The sequence below is a fragment of the Onthophagus taurus genome, chromosome 6 (assembly GCF_036711975.1).
Source record: "Onthophagus taurus isolate NC chromosome 6, IU_Otau_3.0, whole genome shotgun sequence".
NCBI classification, from domain to species: domain Eukaryota; kingdom Metazoa; phylum Arthropoda; class Insecta; order Coleoptera; family Scarabaeidae; genus Onthophagus; species Onthophagus taurus.
Genome location: NC_091971.1, coordinates 113,498 through 128,158, shown reverse-complemented (window position 1 = coordinate 128,158; position 14,661 = coordinate 113,498). Strand labels below are relative to the sequence as shown.

The 14,661-nt window shown below is 31.8% G+C and overlaps 5 protein-coding genes across 5 annotated transcripts; 1 reads left to right on the top strand and 4 right to left on the bottom strand.

The window, feature by feature from the left end:
* Positions 1-1,672: 1,672 nt before the first annotated feature.
* LOC139430025 (cuticle protein 7-like) lies at positions 1,673-2,400 on the bottom strand. Its single transcript, XM_071196605.1, has 3 exons — positions 2,315-2,400; positions 2,023-2,262; positions 1,673-1,965 (listed from the first exon to the last, which is right to left on the bottom strand). Exons 1-3 carry the CDS (start codon positions 2,324-2,326, stop codon positions 1,702-1,704), a joined length of 516 nt encoding a protein of 171 aa, XP_071052706.1. The 5' UTR covers positions 2,327-2,400; the 3' UTR covers positions 1,673-1,701.
* A 4,097-nt stretch (positions 2,401-6,497) lies between these two features.
* On the bottom strand, positions 6,498-7,281 carry LOC111415722 (cuticle protein 19-like). Its single transcript, XM_023047541.2, has 3 exons — positions 7,145-7,281; positions 6,958-7,089; positions 6,498-6,906 (listed from the first exon to the last, which is right to left on the bottom strand). Exons 1-3 carry the CDS (start codon positions 7,154-7,156, stop codon positions 6,664-6,666), a joined length of 387 nt encoding a protein of 128 aa, XP_022903309.2. The 5' UTR covers positions 7,157-7,281; the 3' UTR covers positions 6,498-6,663.
* A 607-nt stretch (positions 7,282-7,888) lies between these two features.
* Positions 7,889-9,017, bottom strand: LOC139430061 (adult-specific cuticular protein ACP-22-like). Its single transcript, XM_071196674.1, has 3 exons — positions 8,968-9,017; positions 8,355-8,909; positions 7,889-8,303 (listed from the first exon to the last, which is right to left on the bottom strand). The coding sequence occupies exons 1-3, from the start codon at positions 8,977-8,979 to the stop codon at positions 8,061-8,063; spliced, it is 810 nt and encodes a 269-aa protein (XP_071052775.1). The 5' UTR covers positions 8,980-9,017; the 3' UTR covers positions 7,889-8,060.
* Positions 9,018-10,236: 1,219 nt separating this feature from the next.
* On the bottom strand, positions 10,237-10,785 carry LOC111415687 (cuticle protein 18.6-like). The gene is made up of 2 exons (XM_023047499.2): positions 10,674-10,785; positions 10,237-10,504 (listed from the first exon to the last, which is right to left on the bottom strand). The coding sequence occupies exons 1-2, from the start codon at positions 10,740-10,742 to the stop codon at positions 10,334-10,336; spliced, it is 240 nt and encodes a 79-aa protein (XP_022903267.1). The 5' UTR covers positions 10,743-10,785; the 3' UTR covers positions 10,237-10,333.
* LOC111415718 (cuticle protein 19-like) lies at positions 10,736-11,707 on the top strand. The gene is made up of 2 exons (XM_023047536.2): positions 10,736-11,363; positions 11,414-11,707. The coding sequence occupies exons 1-2, from the start codon at positions 11,214-11,216 to the stop codon at positions 11,660-11,662; spliced, it is 399 nt and encodes a 132-aa protein (XP_022903304.1). The 5' UTR covers positions 10,736-11,213; the 3' UTR covers positions 11,663-11,707.
* The last annotated feature ends 2,954 nt before the right edge of the window (positions 11,708-14,661 follow it).

The following is a 14,661-nucleotide window of genomic DNA, read 5'->3' as shown; positions in this document are numbered from 1 at the left end:
AATCCATAATTTATTTTTTGTGCACGAAAAGTGCGACAAAGTTCTTAGTAGAACTTGCAGAATGTTTAATGAAAATTATCCACATTTATCTCCGATGACAAAAGGTAAATTTAGAAGAATAGAAGCAAATTTTTTGCATTTTGGACGAATTAATCACGTGTTAAACTGACCAAAAAATGTAGTAGATAATGCAACGAAAGAGGTGAATACCTTGGCTTATTTCGAGCCCAGTCCCAACACCTCAATTCGAGCTGTCAAAGAAGATCTGGGAATCATACTACGAACTTTGTCGCGCTTTTCATGCATAAAAAATAAATTAAGAATTTCTTGATTTGTGTAAATATTACTTTCGTAATTGTTACCAATTTTAACTCGTTTCAGTACTAATATTAAGGGACATGACAGATAATTATTAGCTCACATGCATCAAGTGACGTAAACAAGTGAGTCTTTGACAAGAACTCATTGAGAAGGCTTGTTTTTCATGGCACACTAGGCTAAATATCCATATAATATGTGTGCATTTTTCAAAAAACCCTAATTATCTCCCAAACTATTAATATTAGGTATGGGACATATGGGATATAAAAGATGTAGAATGAGACACCGAAGACGACTAAGAAATAAAATATGGGGGGTGCCATTTAAAAAAATGAAGTTATGGTACTTCTAAATTTCGAAAAGTTAACGTGTCATAGTAAAGTGACCAAACGATCTAGACAGCCGTTCTCGGCACCAAAACATACTCCATCATGTTGTTTAAGCATGTTCTGAATCCTAAATTGATATCTCAAAAATTGAGTGTTCTATGATTTTTTTAACAAATGTCCGTTGGAACAGATTTTTCTAGAAAAAATCGAATAACTCGAGAACGGCCGAATCAAATTGCAAAAAGTAAAGTTATTCATAAACCTTGAAAACAGACAAATCCAAATATGTAAAAATATACAGGGTGTTCCATTTAAAAAAATAAAGTTGGTGGCGACTTCCGGTATAACCGGAAGTGCAAGAAATCTGAAAATATTTTAGACGAAGAGATCGTAATTGATAATACTTAAGTCTGAATTCTCATATTTTTATTTTCGCCAGAACCCTAGAAACGTCTAATGACCGGTCTCGCTGAGACACCCTGTATATGTATATCATAGCAAAGCTGGTAGATCAAGAGCAACATAGAGAAACAACGAGACCAAGGACGTTTAGGAAATTCTCAGGATGAGAAGCTTGAAGAACGAAACGGTTTGAGGCTCATTTAGAATTGATTAAAATTTACAAAAAATACAGTATTATTTTTCTATAATCATTTAAAGCTGTGTTTTCTTAAAACCTTTCATTACACTTAGATAGAAGGTGAGAGGTAATTACATGTTGTATAGAATTTGTTGTTCAGTTAAAGTTTTGAGATGGCAAGGTTACCATTTCTTTGTATAATAACCATTTCTATTGTGTTTCGGTGTCGAAGCGGCGGAACCAATTGGCGGTTTAGTTGCGTAATAAGAGTTGCGAAAATTGGAACAGGTGATTATTTAGTGGGGTAATGCAATTTGTGTTGGGAAGGTCAAGAAGAGAATTGAACACGTCAAGATAAAAAAGTATTTTTAAATACCTTTATTTATGTAATACAAATATTAATCTAAAAAAATTGATTTAATAATAAATTCTTCTATAAAAATTGATTTAAAACACATTTATAACAAATTTTTAATGTTTGTAATAATCATAAGTTATTGGAACTGGTTTAACAGGTACGACTTCAGGATGAGCTGCATGACCAGTTCTTTCAACAACCGCATTAAATCCACTGTGTTTATCAGCTGAATATTTAACAGTTCTTATAGTGCCATCAGCTTCGTGAAGAGAATATTCCCCTTGAACTTTATCCCCATTTCTTACTTCATGTTGAGATTTAATATCACCTGTTTGTTTATCTTCAACTGAGTATTTAAATTCATATTGAGCTGGACCCTGGACAAAAAAGTAAGAATTAACATAATTTTTTAAAATTAAAATAAAAACTCCTACGTATTCCTTTTCTTCGTGTTGATTATATGTTGGTACAGAAGAATAAGTCGGTAAAGAAGAATACGTTGGATATTTAATTAAAGTTGGAATTTCTTTTTGAACGTAAGCTGATGAAGGTTGATATTGCGGATTTCCTTGAGAATGTCCTCCCAAACTTAATGAAACGTAAGATGTAGCACCATCATGATGATCAATTGGGGCTGTAGAAGAAATTACTAAGAAAGTAGCTGCGATGAAGATCTAAAATTGAAATTATTAAAAAAATTAAATGAAATTGTGATTTATTTGATACCTTTGAAATCATTTTGATTCAATTTTTATTTCTCAAGATGTAACTTAAGACTGATAATTTTTTCGAGAAAATTACCTCGTTTATATAGGGAAAAAGGAAAGGAACACACCCATTTTACACCTTCCTGAAAACGAAAGTTGATTTCGTACTTTGTTTATAAAGCAACCCACTCATAAGGTGGTTCGCACAAATTTTTTGTTTAACTTATATAATAAATTCGATCGATTATCAGTTAATTAATTAAGTCTTATTTACTTATTCTGTCGCGTTACAATTTTTACCTTGACAAAAATATTCGATAAACAATCTAATCGTTCAATTTACCAAAATTTTTATGTAACTAATTTTTTCTCTACTCATTATCATAAAACTTAAAATGGGATTGTATAATCGTATTATAGCACCATAAAACTCAATTAGTATCAAATTAAATTAAGATTAAAACTTTGATAATACATTTATTTTATATTCTTTTTATAAATGATGATTTATATTCCGTTGATTACGTTTAAGCGATTTATAACTTAATTTTACTCGATTATATTGGTGAAAGTACACCTTCATTCCGAAGGGACAATGCTCTATAAAATTTTTTATGGTAAAAATATGTGACAGGTTATAATTAATTCGAACAGGTTTTAACTAAATTCAGATTATATAAAATTTAAACGTACAGTGTTGATCTACCGTATTATTGCAAGATTTACTGTCTATCTTCTGCACAAGTTTAACCAAAAGTTTTAACTTTACGATGACAACTTTTAAACTTTTATCAAGACTAAGAAAAACAATGTGTTTTGTCAACACATTTAATCAAAACGTTTAAAACCTTATGAAAGCGTGATTCCGATATTGCGTGTAGATACGGTTTTGGTCTATGAGATACTTTTTATTTTGCGTATACAGGGTGTATCTGAATGACGTGCCCAAACTTCAAGGGGTGATTCTTTAGGCAATTTTAAGGGTACTTTCTCATATAAACTATCAGCGATTTCGACAAAAATGGCGAAAAATTTTGGTTTATTTTTTTTTTCCCGAAAACCATTAACACCAAGAAAATGAAATTTGGGAAATATGTTTAGCTTATAATAGGGCATGTTTCGAGCCTATTTGTACTTTCAATGTTCCCTTCTAAGTTACTAAACATAACCACCCCCGTTCAATATTTATCTAGATCTTTTTTATGACGATGATAAATACATTGGAAATATTTTATTTAGATAGACAAAAATATTCTACAACTTTTTTGCCTCTCTGATGTTCTTCGAAAAGTTAATAGTTTCTGAGAAAAAAATTAATTAAACAAACACTAACTGTTAAGCTGTAGCGTTGTTAATCGAAAGTTGGAATGATTTTTTAAAGAAAAAATCTTAGCAGGCTTAGCAATCTTTGTCAGAAATATTTTTGACGTTTAAATGTCAGTGGTTTTCTTACTATTATTATTATTTTATTTAAAATTTTGAAATGTCCAGTGAACGAGCGTAAATGCGGTAGAACTTTATTCATAAATTAATTTGAAAAACAATAATAATAGTAAGAAAACCACTGACATTTAAACGTCAAAAATATTTCTGACAAAGATTGCAAAGCCTACTAAGATTTTTTCATTATAAATTCATTCCAACTTTTGATCGACAACCCCGTTGTTGAACGGGCAGTGTTTACTTTTTTTTTTTTTTCTCAAAAATTAGTCGTTTTTAGAAAAATTTTAGAGAGACAAAAAAGTTTTAGGATACTTTCATCTACCTATGTAATTTTTTTTTAACGTATTTACCCTCTGCATAAAAAAATTTTAGCAAAAATGTAAAGGGGGTGGTTACGTTTAGTAGTTTAGAAGGATAGGTTGAAAGTACAAATAGGGTGAAAACGTACCCTACTACCAGTTAAATATATTCCCCAAATTTCGTTGTCCTAGCGTTTATGGTTTTCGAGAAAAAAAAATTAAACCAAAATTTTCCGCCATCTTTGGAGGGGTGTAGCTCCTTAGAGGAGCCCAAGTCGCCCATGGTTTATATATCAAAGTACCCTTAAAATTGCCTAAAGAATCACCCCCTGAAGTTTGGGCATATCATTCAGATACACCCTGTACAGGATGTCCCGTTAAGCGTACGGAGCGGCTGTATCTCTAGAACGGTAATTCCAAGAGGTTTGGGAAAAAAATCCTTATAAGCAAAGTGACCAAGAGAAATAGCTGGAAATTATTTTGAAGTTCGTAATTCGACCGCTAGGGGGCGTAACTGCCATTGAGAAACATAAAGTTGCCGCTATCTCAGAAACTTAGACGATGAGCTATAACTTTGACACCATCATTTAATAGCTTGGATAATACCGCATCGCTTTTGTTTTGCGATATTTCTCATATCTGTCATAATAAGAGAGGGGGAGGCCAATGCGTTTTCATATGTTTACATTTTAATATCTCCTAGACCATTCAACCGATTTGAATGTTTTCGGTGTTGTTTGAAAAAGCATTTTATGCTCTTTTTAAAGATATTTTCAGTAAGACCGTCTGCTTTAAAACAAATGAGCTAGAGGACGTTATCTGCAGCGATTACATATTTTTGTGATTTTTGAAGAAAAGTTAAATGGAATGATACTATTTACTTCACAGACCCTTAGTCACCTTAAAATTGGCTAAATTTTAGTGAAAACCGCATCTCGATATCGCCACCCGTTCTCGAGTTATAGAAGAAAATGTTAAAAACTCGAATGCCATCAATCGGATCCAGTTACCTCATCGAGAAAAACAAATCACATTATCATGGTAATTGTAAACATGTCATTTACTAACGCAGAAGCGTATGATAGAGCGTATGATGATTTATTTTCAATGTTTCGAATACGATGCAACTGCATGGCAAAAATGTGCAATGCAATTACGACAAAGAAAGACATTTTTCTCTAGAAGTGTTTTTAAGATTACGGAAAATTGGCAACGTGTAGCCCATTCAGACGTCTCTATGAATTCGTAAATCAGAGTTCTCAAGAGAATAATATCTCCACCACGTTGTTTTACATCAGGCCTTAACAGATACCGATTATGATAACAGACTGAACTATTACCATTGACTTTTAAATATGATTTGGGCCAATCCAAACCTTTTATCACAAATGCTATGGATGCATGAAGCATCTGTCCACAAGCTGATGTAAACTTGCATAATATGCATTCTTGGTTCGAGCAAAACCCACATTGCTTTCACCCCTTTATCTATTGGGTAGACTAAACGACCTGACTTTTCAAGAAAAACCAATAACCAGGGAAAATATGACAAAACACTAAATACCAGTAAAAACGTGTCCAGGGAAGAGACTTAGCAGCGCTTTTTTTTTCGTCGAAACTAGATTAAATAAATGCATCGAGGTTTATTTTGTTTTATTATCATTGTTGATGATTGATCCGTTGGCTTTTCAACACGCCTCAAAAGTAGTTTTGAAGCAGTTCTAAGCTTGGATAAAGTGTGGAGGAAGGTTCTAGATACTAAAATTTTTGTTATCACTTATTTGTTTCCTAAGGTAACTTGATCCGATTAAGATATACGAATTTTTAACATTTTCTTTTATAATTCGAGAATGGATGCAGATATCGAGATGCGGTTTTCACTAATGTTTAGCAAATTTTATGGTGATTAACGGTCTGTGAAGTAAATAGTACCGGTCCATTTAACTTTTTTTCAAAAATCACAAAAATATGTAACCGCTGCAGATAACGCCCTCTAGCTTATTTGTTTTGCATGAAATGCTCTTTCAAACAAGACCAAAAATATTCAAATCGGTTGAATGGTCCAGGAGATATTAAAATGTAAACATTTAAAAACGCATTGGCCTCCCCCTCCCTTATTATGACAGATATGAAAAATATTGCAAAACAAAAGCGATGCGGTATTATCCAAGCTACTAAATGATGTTGTCAAAGTTATAGCTCATCGTCTAACTTTCTGAGATAGCAGGAATTTTATGTTTCTCTATGGCAGTTACGCTCCCTAGCGGTCGAATTACGAACTTCAAAATAATTTCCAGCTATTTCTCTTGCCCACTTTGCTTATAAAGATTTTTTTCCCAAACCTCTAGGCCTTACCGTTGTTGAGATACAGCCGCTCCGTACGCTTAACGGGACACCCTGTATATCTTGGTCCTTAAAGGGTTAAAATTTCTTTCATAAACTAAAACATTTCTATTTTATATTCAAATAATTTATTAATGCAAACAACAAATATATATATACAATTAACAACAAAAGCATAACAAGTCATCCGTTGAGTTCGTTTCTTTTTTATCTTTTAACATTTTTTTGTAACAACAAATCAAGACAAAATAATTTTTACCCCCAAAACATTTTCAAATTTTTCTTAATCTTCATCATGTCCATGACTGTTCGCTTCTGGATGCTCAGCTTTTCCTCTCCTTTCAACACGCGCGTTCCATCCAGATTTATGATCTGCAGTGTAAGTTACAATCCTAACAGTGCCATCGGGTTCATGAAGAGAATAACGTCCTTCGACTCGGTCACCATCGCGTCTTTCTTCTTGTTGATGTTGGTCCTTAGTTTTTCGATCGTTTACTTCATAATTAAATTCATAACGTGGTTTGTGCTAAAAAAAAAATGTGAGAAAATAAATTTTTATGTTGACCATTATGTTTACTGATTGGTCGAATCCTTCATCTTGATCGGCTTTATGGTTAGCGTAGGAATGAAGATTTCCGTTTATATTCGATTCAGCACGACCACCTCCTTCGGCTGTTACCGCAACAAGAAGTACACCAAATATGATAACCTAAAGAATAAGAATAAAGAATTCGTTAAAATAATAACAAATTTTTTTTGTTTACCTTGAAAACCATGATTTTCTTAATAATTTTCTTGGAAAACGTGATTTGATTTTGGTGTTTGGATACGAACTAAGGTTTATTGGGTTATTAATTCGTTTATATACACTTTGAAAGTGGTTGAAAGTAGATTTAGGCCTTTACCATAATGAAATGCACATAAATAAATTATTATTGTTGTTTTTTTTTAATACAGATATTTTGGACCAAGTAAATTTTGATTCTTTTATTAAAAAATAAAAATCGTTAATTCCTATTAATTATTTTATTAATTAGTTAATTGTAAGCATTCTCTTTGTTTCGTTACAGAACATTAACTTAAATTAATGCGAATTTATTTGTGCCATTGAAAGTAATCTAAATCGAAATATATTTATTTTGAAAACAATAAAACACCATATCAATTTTTTGAATTAATTTTATTTGCTTTTTTCAGTTGTTTATAACGTGTTATTTAATACTTTCTACTCTTTGTCCGTAAGCACATTAAACCAGATTTTAACACCGTTATGTAACTTAATCGACTTAATGATAAATTACTTGGGATTTATAAAATAATATAATTTATAAGGACTTTAATAATGCCTTGTTTGCTTTATTATTAATTTGTTGTTTAAACTAGACATTGGATGGCTAATTTTAAACCGTACAAAATCAAAACTTCATGGTGGTCATGTTTAAAATAATAATCTCAATAATTTTCTTAATCACTGTATTATTATTTCAATTAAATCAAATCAACAAAAATAATGAAACGCTACTTTATTAAAAAAAAATAATAATCAAACACAGCGGTAACAATAATTAATTTAAAGAAAAATAGTAACTTAAGATATTTACAAAAAAATACATTAATTAATAATTAGTTAACATCCGTTGTTAATTTTTTTCTTCCTACATGAAGATTATAGTCTTTAACTTATTCTCTTCCATGTCCACGATTATTAGCTTCCGGATGCACTGCATGCCCACGTCTTTCAACGCGAGCATTCCATCCATTTTTATGATCGGCTGTGTAATGGACAATTCTTACCGTACCATCAGGTTCGTCCAAAGAATAATAACCTTCAACTCGATCCCCATCGCGTTTTTCTTGTTGCTCGTGTCTATCGTGAGTTTGCTTATCGGCTACTCCATAATTGAATTGGTAATGAGGACGATGCTAAAATATTTAAAATATAATAATTGATTCAGAATTAAATTTATTTCTTACTGATTGATGTAAACCTTCATCTTGATCAGCTTTATGATTAGAATAAGATTTAAGGTTTCCGTTTATATTCGATTGAGCTCCATGACCACCACCTCCTCCATCTCCTCCAGCCCATCTTTGTCCACCTTCCCATCCTCTTCCACCTTCATCGCCTCCACCTCCTCGATTCCATCCTTGTCCTCCTTCATCGCCTCCACGATTCCATCCACCTTCGTTTCTATTCGTTTCTTCTCTTCTTTCTCCACCACCATTTCCACCCCAACTTTTACCCCATCTTCTCTCTTCACCTCCACCATTTGCCCAATTTCCTTCATTACCACCTTCCCATTTTCTTCCATTTCCACCTTCTTCCCTTCCACCACCACCACCACCTCCACCTCCACCCATATTTCCATTTCCGCCCCAATTTCCTTCCCATCTTCCACCTCCATCGTTTCCACGTCCTCCCCAGTTTCCACCCTCAGCACGTCCTTGATATTGAATATAAGATTGGGCGCCACCTCCTCGGCCACCTTCAGCGATAACCGCCGAAATAGCGGTACAAATAACTAAAATCTATATGAATGAAAAAGATTAAAAATCTTCTTTTTGTGTGGGGATGGGTTAAGCACACCTTGAATACCATCGTTGGAAGCAAACTCTGAACGAAACTGATCACGTTGAAACGAAATTTGCCTCTTTTATACTAACTATACAAATGTTGATAGTTGAAAGGCGATTACGTTCGAAGGATTATCGTGAATGTGCTGTTTGTAAGGGTATCAAAAGGATTGAAATCGTTTACGTCGAGGGGGAGATTTTTTTGGTTTCGTATTTTGTGTGGAATATATTAAATTCTTGTTTATGCTTATAAGTATTAATTAGGACCAATGCGCCGCACGAAACTCGCTTTTAAGAGGTGCGTTCTACATTTTAAACGCGTATGACGTACACTAATTGAACTAAATTGGCAATAAGAGTTTTGGATATCCCAAAACAACTAAATTTAAATTATTATTCTTAGGAAAATAAATTTAAAACTTCCAGTTTTGTTATAAAGAAATGTTTGAGGTTGTACTAAATATTAAGATGTCAGATCAAACATCATTTTACAAATAAGTTTATAAATTGCCAATTTCAATTTGACGTTTCTTGCAAATGAATATTAAAAAAGATGTTTTTCTCCAAAACGGTTCAGAATTGAATGAAACTTCGTGGCGTTACAGAAGAATGTTTGAGGTTAACTTATGCAAAATTTTAAGTTTTCTATTTGAACAGTTTTTTTAATAAGATTTGATTTCAATTTGAGGGTTTCTGAAAACGAATGTCAAAATAATGTTTTTCTCCAAAACAGTTTAGAATAGAAAAATTAAACTTCGTGGCGTTACAGAAGAATGTTTGAGGTTAACTTATGCAAAACTTTAAGTTTTTCTTTCGTTTGGACAGTTTTTTAATAGATATTTTTAAGAAGCATTGATTTCAATTTGACAAATTTGTATAAAATCTAATTCCTAAAAAGCTATTATAAGAGTCAACTTTTTAATAAACAAATTCATTTTAAAAAATTTAGAAATAAATGTTCCATATAGATTGGCTATCGTTTATTCCAATATTTAGTGCGTAATTGCGTCAATCAGCCTTCACGCTTATTATTTTGATTGCAACACCCCAAAAATGAAAAATAATATTTACATTCATGCGCTACATTTCACTTTCTTTACCTCAAAACGTATAAAACAGGTAAACGTACAAATTTAACCTAGATATGTTATTAATAATTTGATCGCCAAATTAAGATAATCTCAATCAAAACAATTCTTGCTCATTTAGTACATTATTTATTTAATGATTCATGAAAACGAATTAAAAATGTATATTCAAGTTGATATAAAAGAACACAAAATTAAGTTTTAAAGTTAAAAAATCCTTTTATTTCCTTTCACCTCTCTCACAAAAAAACATAAAATAATCTTAGAATCTATTGACACAAAATTGATGATTTAATAACGTTTTTGCGAATCAACAACATAACGCAATCTCTGATAAACATTCTTCTGTTGACGTTCATAACTTCCTTTGGTTAATCCACCATCACGACGTTCTTCCTGTTGTTTGCGATCATCGGTGTGATCATCTTCTACTCCGTATTTAAAATCGTAACGTGGTCGGGCCTGCAATTAAAAAAAAATTATTTGTTTAAAAATTAATTTAACAATACAAGTAAATTGCCATCTCTTATCCATGACTACAAACTAAGTTTATTTGTTGATTATTAAGGTTGTTCATAGATGGTTCTTTATCAATAAATAATTTAGTTAATACTAATTTAAAGTAACTTACGTTGTAATCTGAAGCTGCGTAAAGTTGGAAAAGCACAAATAAAGTAGCTAATAAGAAGAAAATTTTCATTTTGACTGTTGATTCTCTCGGTTAACTGATGTTGACTGAGTAGAAATTAAACAGTTCGTGTTCCTCTTATATACAGAAATTGCATCAGATTTGAAATTCCAAACATTGCGGGTAAGTTAGGTGTATAAGTAAGTGGATGATTTTTTAATTTAGATAACCTGATTGTAGCTGGTTTTAAAACGGCCTTGTTAATAGTCTAAATTTAAATAAACTAGATGCCCACTCGTTCGTGTAAAAGAATTTAAACCTTTTTTCTTAAAGTTTTTTTATACAATTCTATAGCGGAGGTTCAATAGATATAAAACTAGAAAACCGTAACGCAATATTACGTAGTAAATCTCTTGTAAAATAGTTTGTTGTTTTTTTTTCCAACTTCATTATAAAACTTTTCGGGTATATAAACCCTTACAACCAAACGAATTTTTATCAGTTCAATTATAACTTTATCTGTTAAACAACTAACTCCTCAAAATGTTCACATTCAAAATCATCGTTTTAACCATTTTGGCTTCAATTACGTATTCGTTAGCTCATAAAGCTGAATCTTACGCCAATAATCATCTTTATTCTCATGGCGGTGGTGATGGTGGAGATGGTGGACATAAAGACCACGATCATTACGTAAGTATACTTAATGTTATGTAATTTTATTTAACTTTATTTTATTTAAGGCTTATCCCAAATACGATTATAAATATGGTGTCGCCGACAAGAAAACTGGCGATAATAAAGAACAACACGAAGAACGTGATGGGGATGTCGTTAAAGGTTACTACACCCTCCACGAAGCTGATGGAACTATCAGAACTGTTCATTACACCGCCGATAAACACAATGGATTCAATGCCCACGTTGTTAGATCTGGACATGCTGCACATCCCGCTGTTTATGGGCATGGAGGAGACGATGGAAAACACTAATCGATTAGATTCATGAATTTGTTTTATTAGACTTTTTTTCCACTCTTTTTGTGATAATAATTGTTGTAAAAAGAATAAAATTTATTTTTATCAAATTTAGTTCTTCATTGAATTGAAAATTAATTCATTTATAGTTTAATGTCAATTCTATTAATTAACTATTAACTATTAGGTTTGTTCGAGCAGAGAATTAGGTATTAGTTTGTGACAAATTAGTGCATTCATGAATGCGCATGCGCACGTAACGATTAATTGCGAACTAGTACGATATTTGTCACAACTCGAACAGTAAAAATATGAAAACATTGTATTAAACATTGTATATGGCCATTGTATTACTTCGTCTGATAGGTTGCTTATAAAATGCACTGTTCGCTGGATTACAGTTTGTAGGAAACTTATACTAATATTAAATCTATCAGCTACATCTCGGAAAGAAGCCGTCTGATGACCAGCAAACCACAGAAATATTAATATATGTTGTTTTTCTGTTAATTTTCCATTTCCTCCGGCTTGATAATTATAATACTGGCTGGCTTTAAATCGATTTGCTAGATCTTCAGCAACTACTCTACTCAAACGAAAATGTTCCATAAATTCTGAGTCGCTATACTGTTGTACTGTTATTTCGAATTAATTTGATACCAAACACGATATATTTGGGTTAAAAAATAAAAAAGTTAGGTTAATAACTGTCAAATGTCAAAATTAAATATAACAATTTTTTGATAAATATTTAAATAATTTTAATAAGAATCAAAAATGCTTTCATTTGATACCAAACACAATATATTTGGGTTAAAGTTAGGTTATAAACTGTCAAATGTCAAAATTAAATATACCGATTTTTGATAAATATTGAAACGATCTTTATAAGAATCAAAAATGCTTCAATTTGATACCAAACATGATATATTTGGGTTAAAAAATAAAAAAAAGTTAGATTATGAACTGTCAAATAACCGCCATTTTTATTTTTGGGTAAAAATAAAAATATCTCGATAACGGTTAGAGATAAATAAGTCAAGTTTGGGTTCATTTTAAAGCATTTTTAATTTTCTGTCTACTTATGTTAAAAAAGAACATCTTTATAACCAACAATTTTTTTTTCGTTACATTTAATTTTGACATTTGACAGTTTATAACCTTACTTTAACCGAAATATATCGTGTTTAATATCAAATGAAAGCAATTTTGACGGGTTTTACGACCAAATGTGTATTTTGTTAAACATAATGTAGTTTTTATATACGATATGATCTCAATGTAGCACCTCGGCCACAACGTGAGTAAATGACATTTGCTTATAACTTGAGCATATTTATCGAGTATCTAACACTTCTTATATATTTTTGTACATTTCTTGTGAGATTTCGTTACTTTATGTAGTTGGTAATTAAAAGATTGAGTAAAAATTTAACAACAAAGTGCAAAAACTTTAGCACACACAATTAATTTCGAATAATAAAGCGGATATTGTGTTTACAAATATAAATCGATTGTGTCGCCCTCTCGACGTGCTACGTTTATTACCAACAAACTCGCAAAGTATCCACTGCGCATGACAGTACACAATCCGTCAACAATTTTTCGAAAGTCAGCAAATTGTAAAAACTATACCCAACCAGTACCCAACTAATCCTAAATTCTGATCGAACACACGACTGGTAGTCGAAAAAGTCAGAATTCGGGATTTATTTACTGCTCGAACACCGTTACCATACTGCGCATGCGTCTCCCAATTTGCAGATTGGTTTTGCCGCTGCTCGAACAAACCTATTGTTCATTTTCTTTCTATAATACCTGCCAAATTGTTGTAAAGTTGGCAAAATTAACAGGGAGTTTTGTTTTATCATGTTTTGAAATAAATATGTCACACTGACGTTTCAGCTTTCGTTATTCAAAAAGAAAAGGTGCATAAAAAATGTTGTGGGATGTTTATTTGCCATTTATTTTAGAAAAGGTGTTTTGTTCTATTTAGTTACCTTGTAGCACGTTTTACAACAAATATGTACTTTGTTAAAATTGTATTTATCTAAAAATTTATTAGTATTTTAACCTCAACTATTTAGTTACTGAAAATGTTACTAAAAATCAGGAAAACAACATACATTTTATAAGGATCCTAGATAATACCAACAGAAACCCTAAAAAATTTACATTGACAAGTTTTATAGAAAAGAAACGAACTAGTATTAGTAATTAATTCTATGCTAATTTGATAATGATTAAGATAAGTCATGATGATATTTGACGTGACTTATAGTTATGACATGTAATTTGTAAAATTATAGTTGACCAGATAAGTATTCAGCATACTAATTGAATAATTCTTTTCTGAATCTCTAGAAACATATATAAACTAAATACATATATTAAACATATCTGCGCATAATAAACATCAATCAAAGTAGTAGCCTTTCATCTTCTCTGATCAGCCTAACGCTTCAACATCCAGCTATTCAGGTACTATGTACACTTTTGAGTCCAACCCCATCTTGATATATGAAAATGACTCCTCTTCCCAGGTCATGGCTCATTATGCCTCCACCCGAACCAATTCTACTCCTCGATCTGTCATCGTACTCAAGTCGAACTATACAGGAATTACGCTGACCAGAAGACCAAGACGATCACAATCAAGATCTTTAAAGATAAAACGTGATCGAGGTTCGTAACTACCTCGGCCGCAAGGGACCTCGGCTACAATTTGAATTCGAAGCTATACAATGGGTACTTTTAACGTGATCAAGATAATAGGTCGCAAGCGTCCTCAGTTTTATTATTATAATCAGTGCATCGCAACATTGTCATACAAATAACTGTTTTATAGCTGGAATTGCTTCTGCATGTTACTTCTTAATATGTACGTTGCAATCGCTTGATAGATGGTTGTATAGCTGACAACTCTTTTGGCCACACATCAATCGCTTTGTGCAGAACAGTCAGTACGAATATAACTCATGTTGGCACAGTTTTTAATTAAAACCCTCTTTTGA

What these genes read in the sequence shown, in the direction of transcription:
- LOC139430025 (XM_071196605.1), bottom strand. An exon ending in AACACGAAGAAAAGGAATAC is followed by an intron (nt 1,966 to 2,022) that starts GTAGGAGTTTTT and finishes TTTTTTGTCCAG; the next exon opens with GGTCCAGCTCAATATGAATT.
- LOC111415722 (XM_023047541.2), bottom strand. An exon ending in ATGAAGGATTCGACCAATCA is followed by an intron (nt 6,907 to 6,957) that starts GTAAACATAATG and finishes TTTTTTTTTTAG; the next exon opens with CACAAACCACGTTATGAATT.
- LOC139430061 (XM_071196674.1), bottom strand. An exon ending in ATGAAGGTTTACATCAATCA is followed by an intron (nt 8,304 to 8,354) that starts GTAAGAAATAAA and finishes TAAATATTTTAG; the next exon opens with CATCGTCCTCATTACCAATT.
- LOC111415687 (XM_023047499.2), bottom strand. Translation starts at nt 10,742, where the DNA reads ATGAAAATTTTCTTCTTATTAGCTACTTTATTTGTGCTTTTCCAACTT. An exon ending in ACGCAGCTTCAGATTACAAC is followed by an intron (nt 10,505 to 10,673) that starts GTAAGTTACTTT and finishes TTTTAATTGCAG; the next exon opens with GCCCGACCACGTTACGATTT.
- LOC111415718 (XM_023047536.2), top strand. Translation starts at nt 11,214, where the DNA reads ATGTTCACATTCAAAATCATCGTTTTAACCATTTTGGCTTCAATTACG. An exon ending in ATAAAGACCACGATCATTAC is followed by an intron (nt 11,364 to 11,413) that starts GTAAGTATACTT and finishes ATTTTATTTAAG; the next exon opens with GCTTATCCCAAATACGATTA.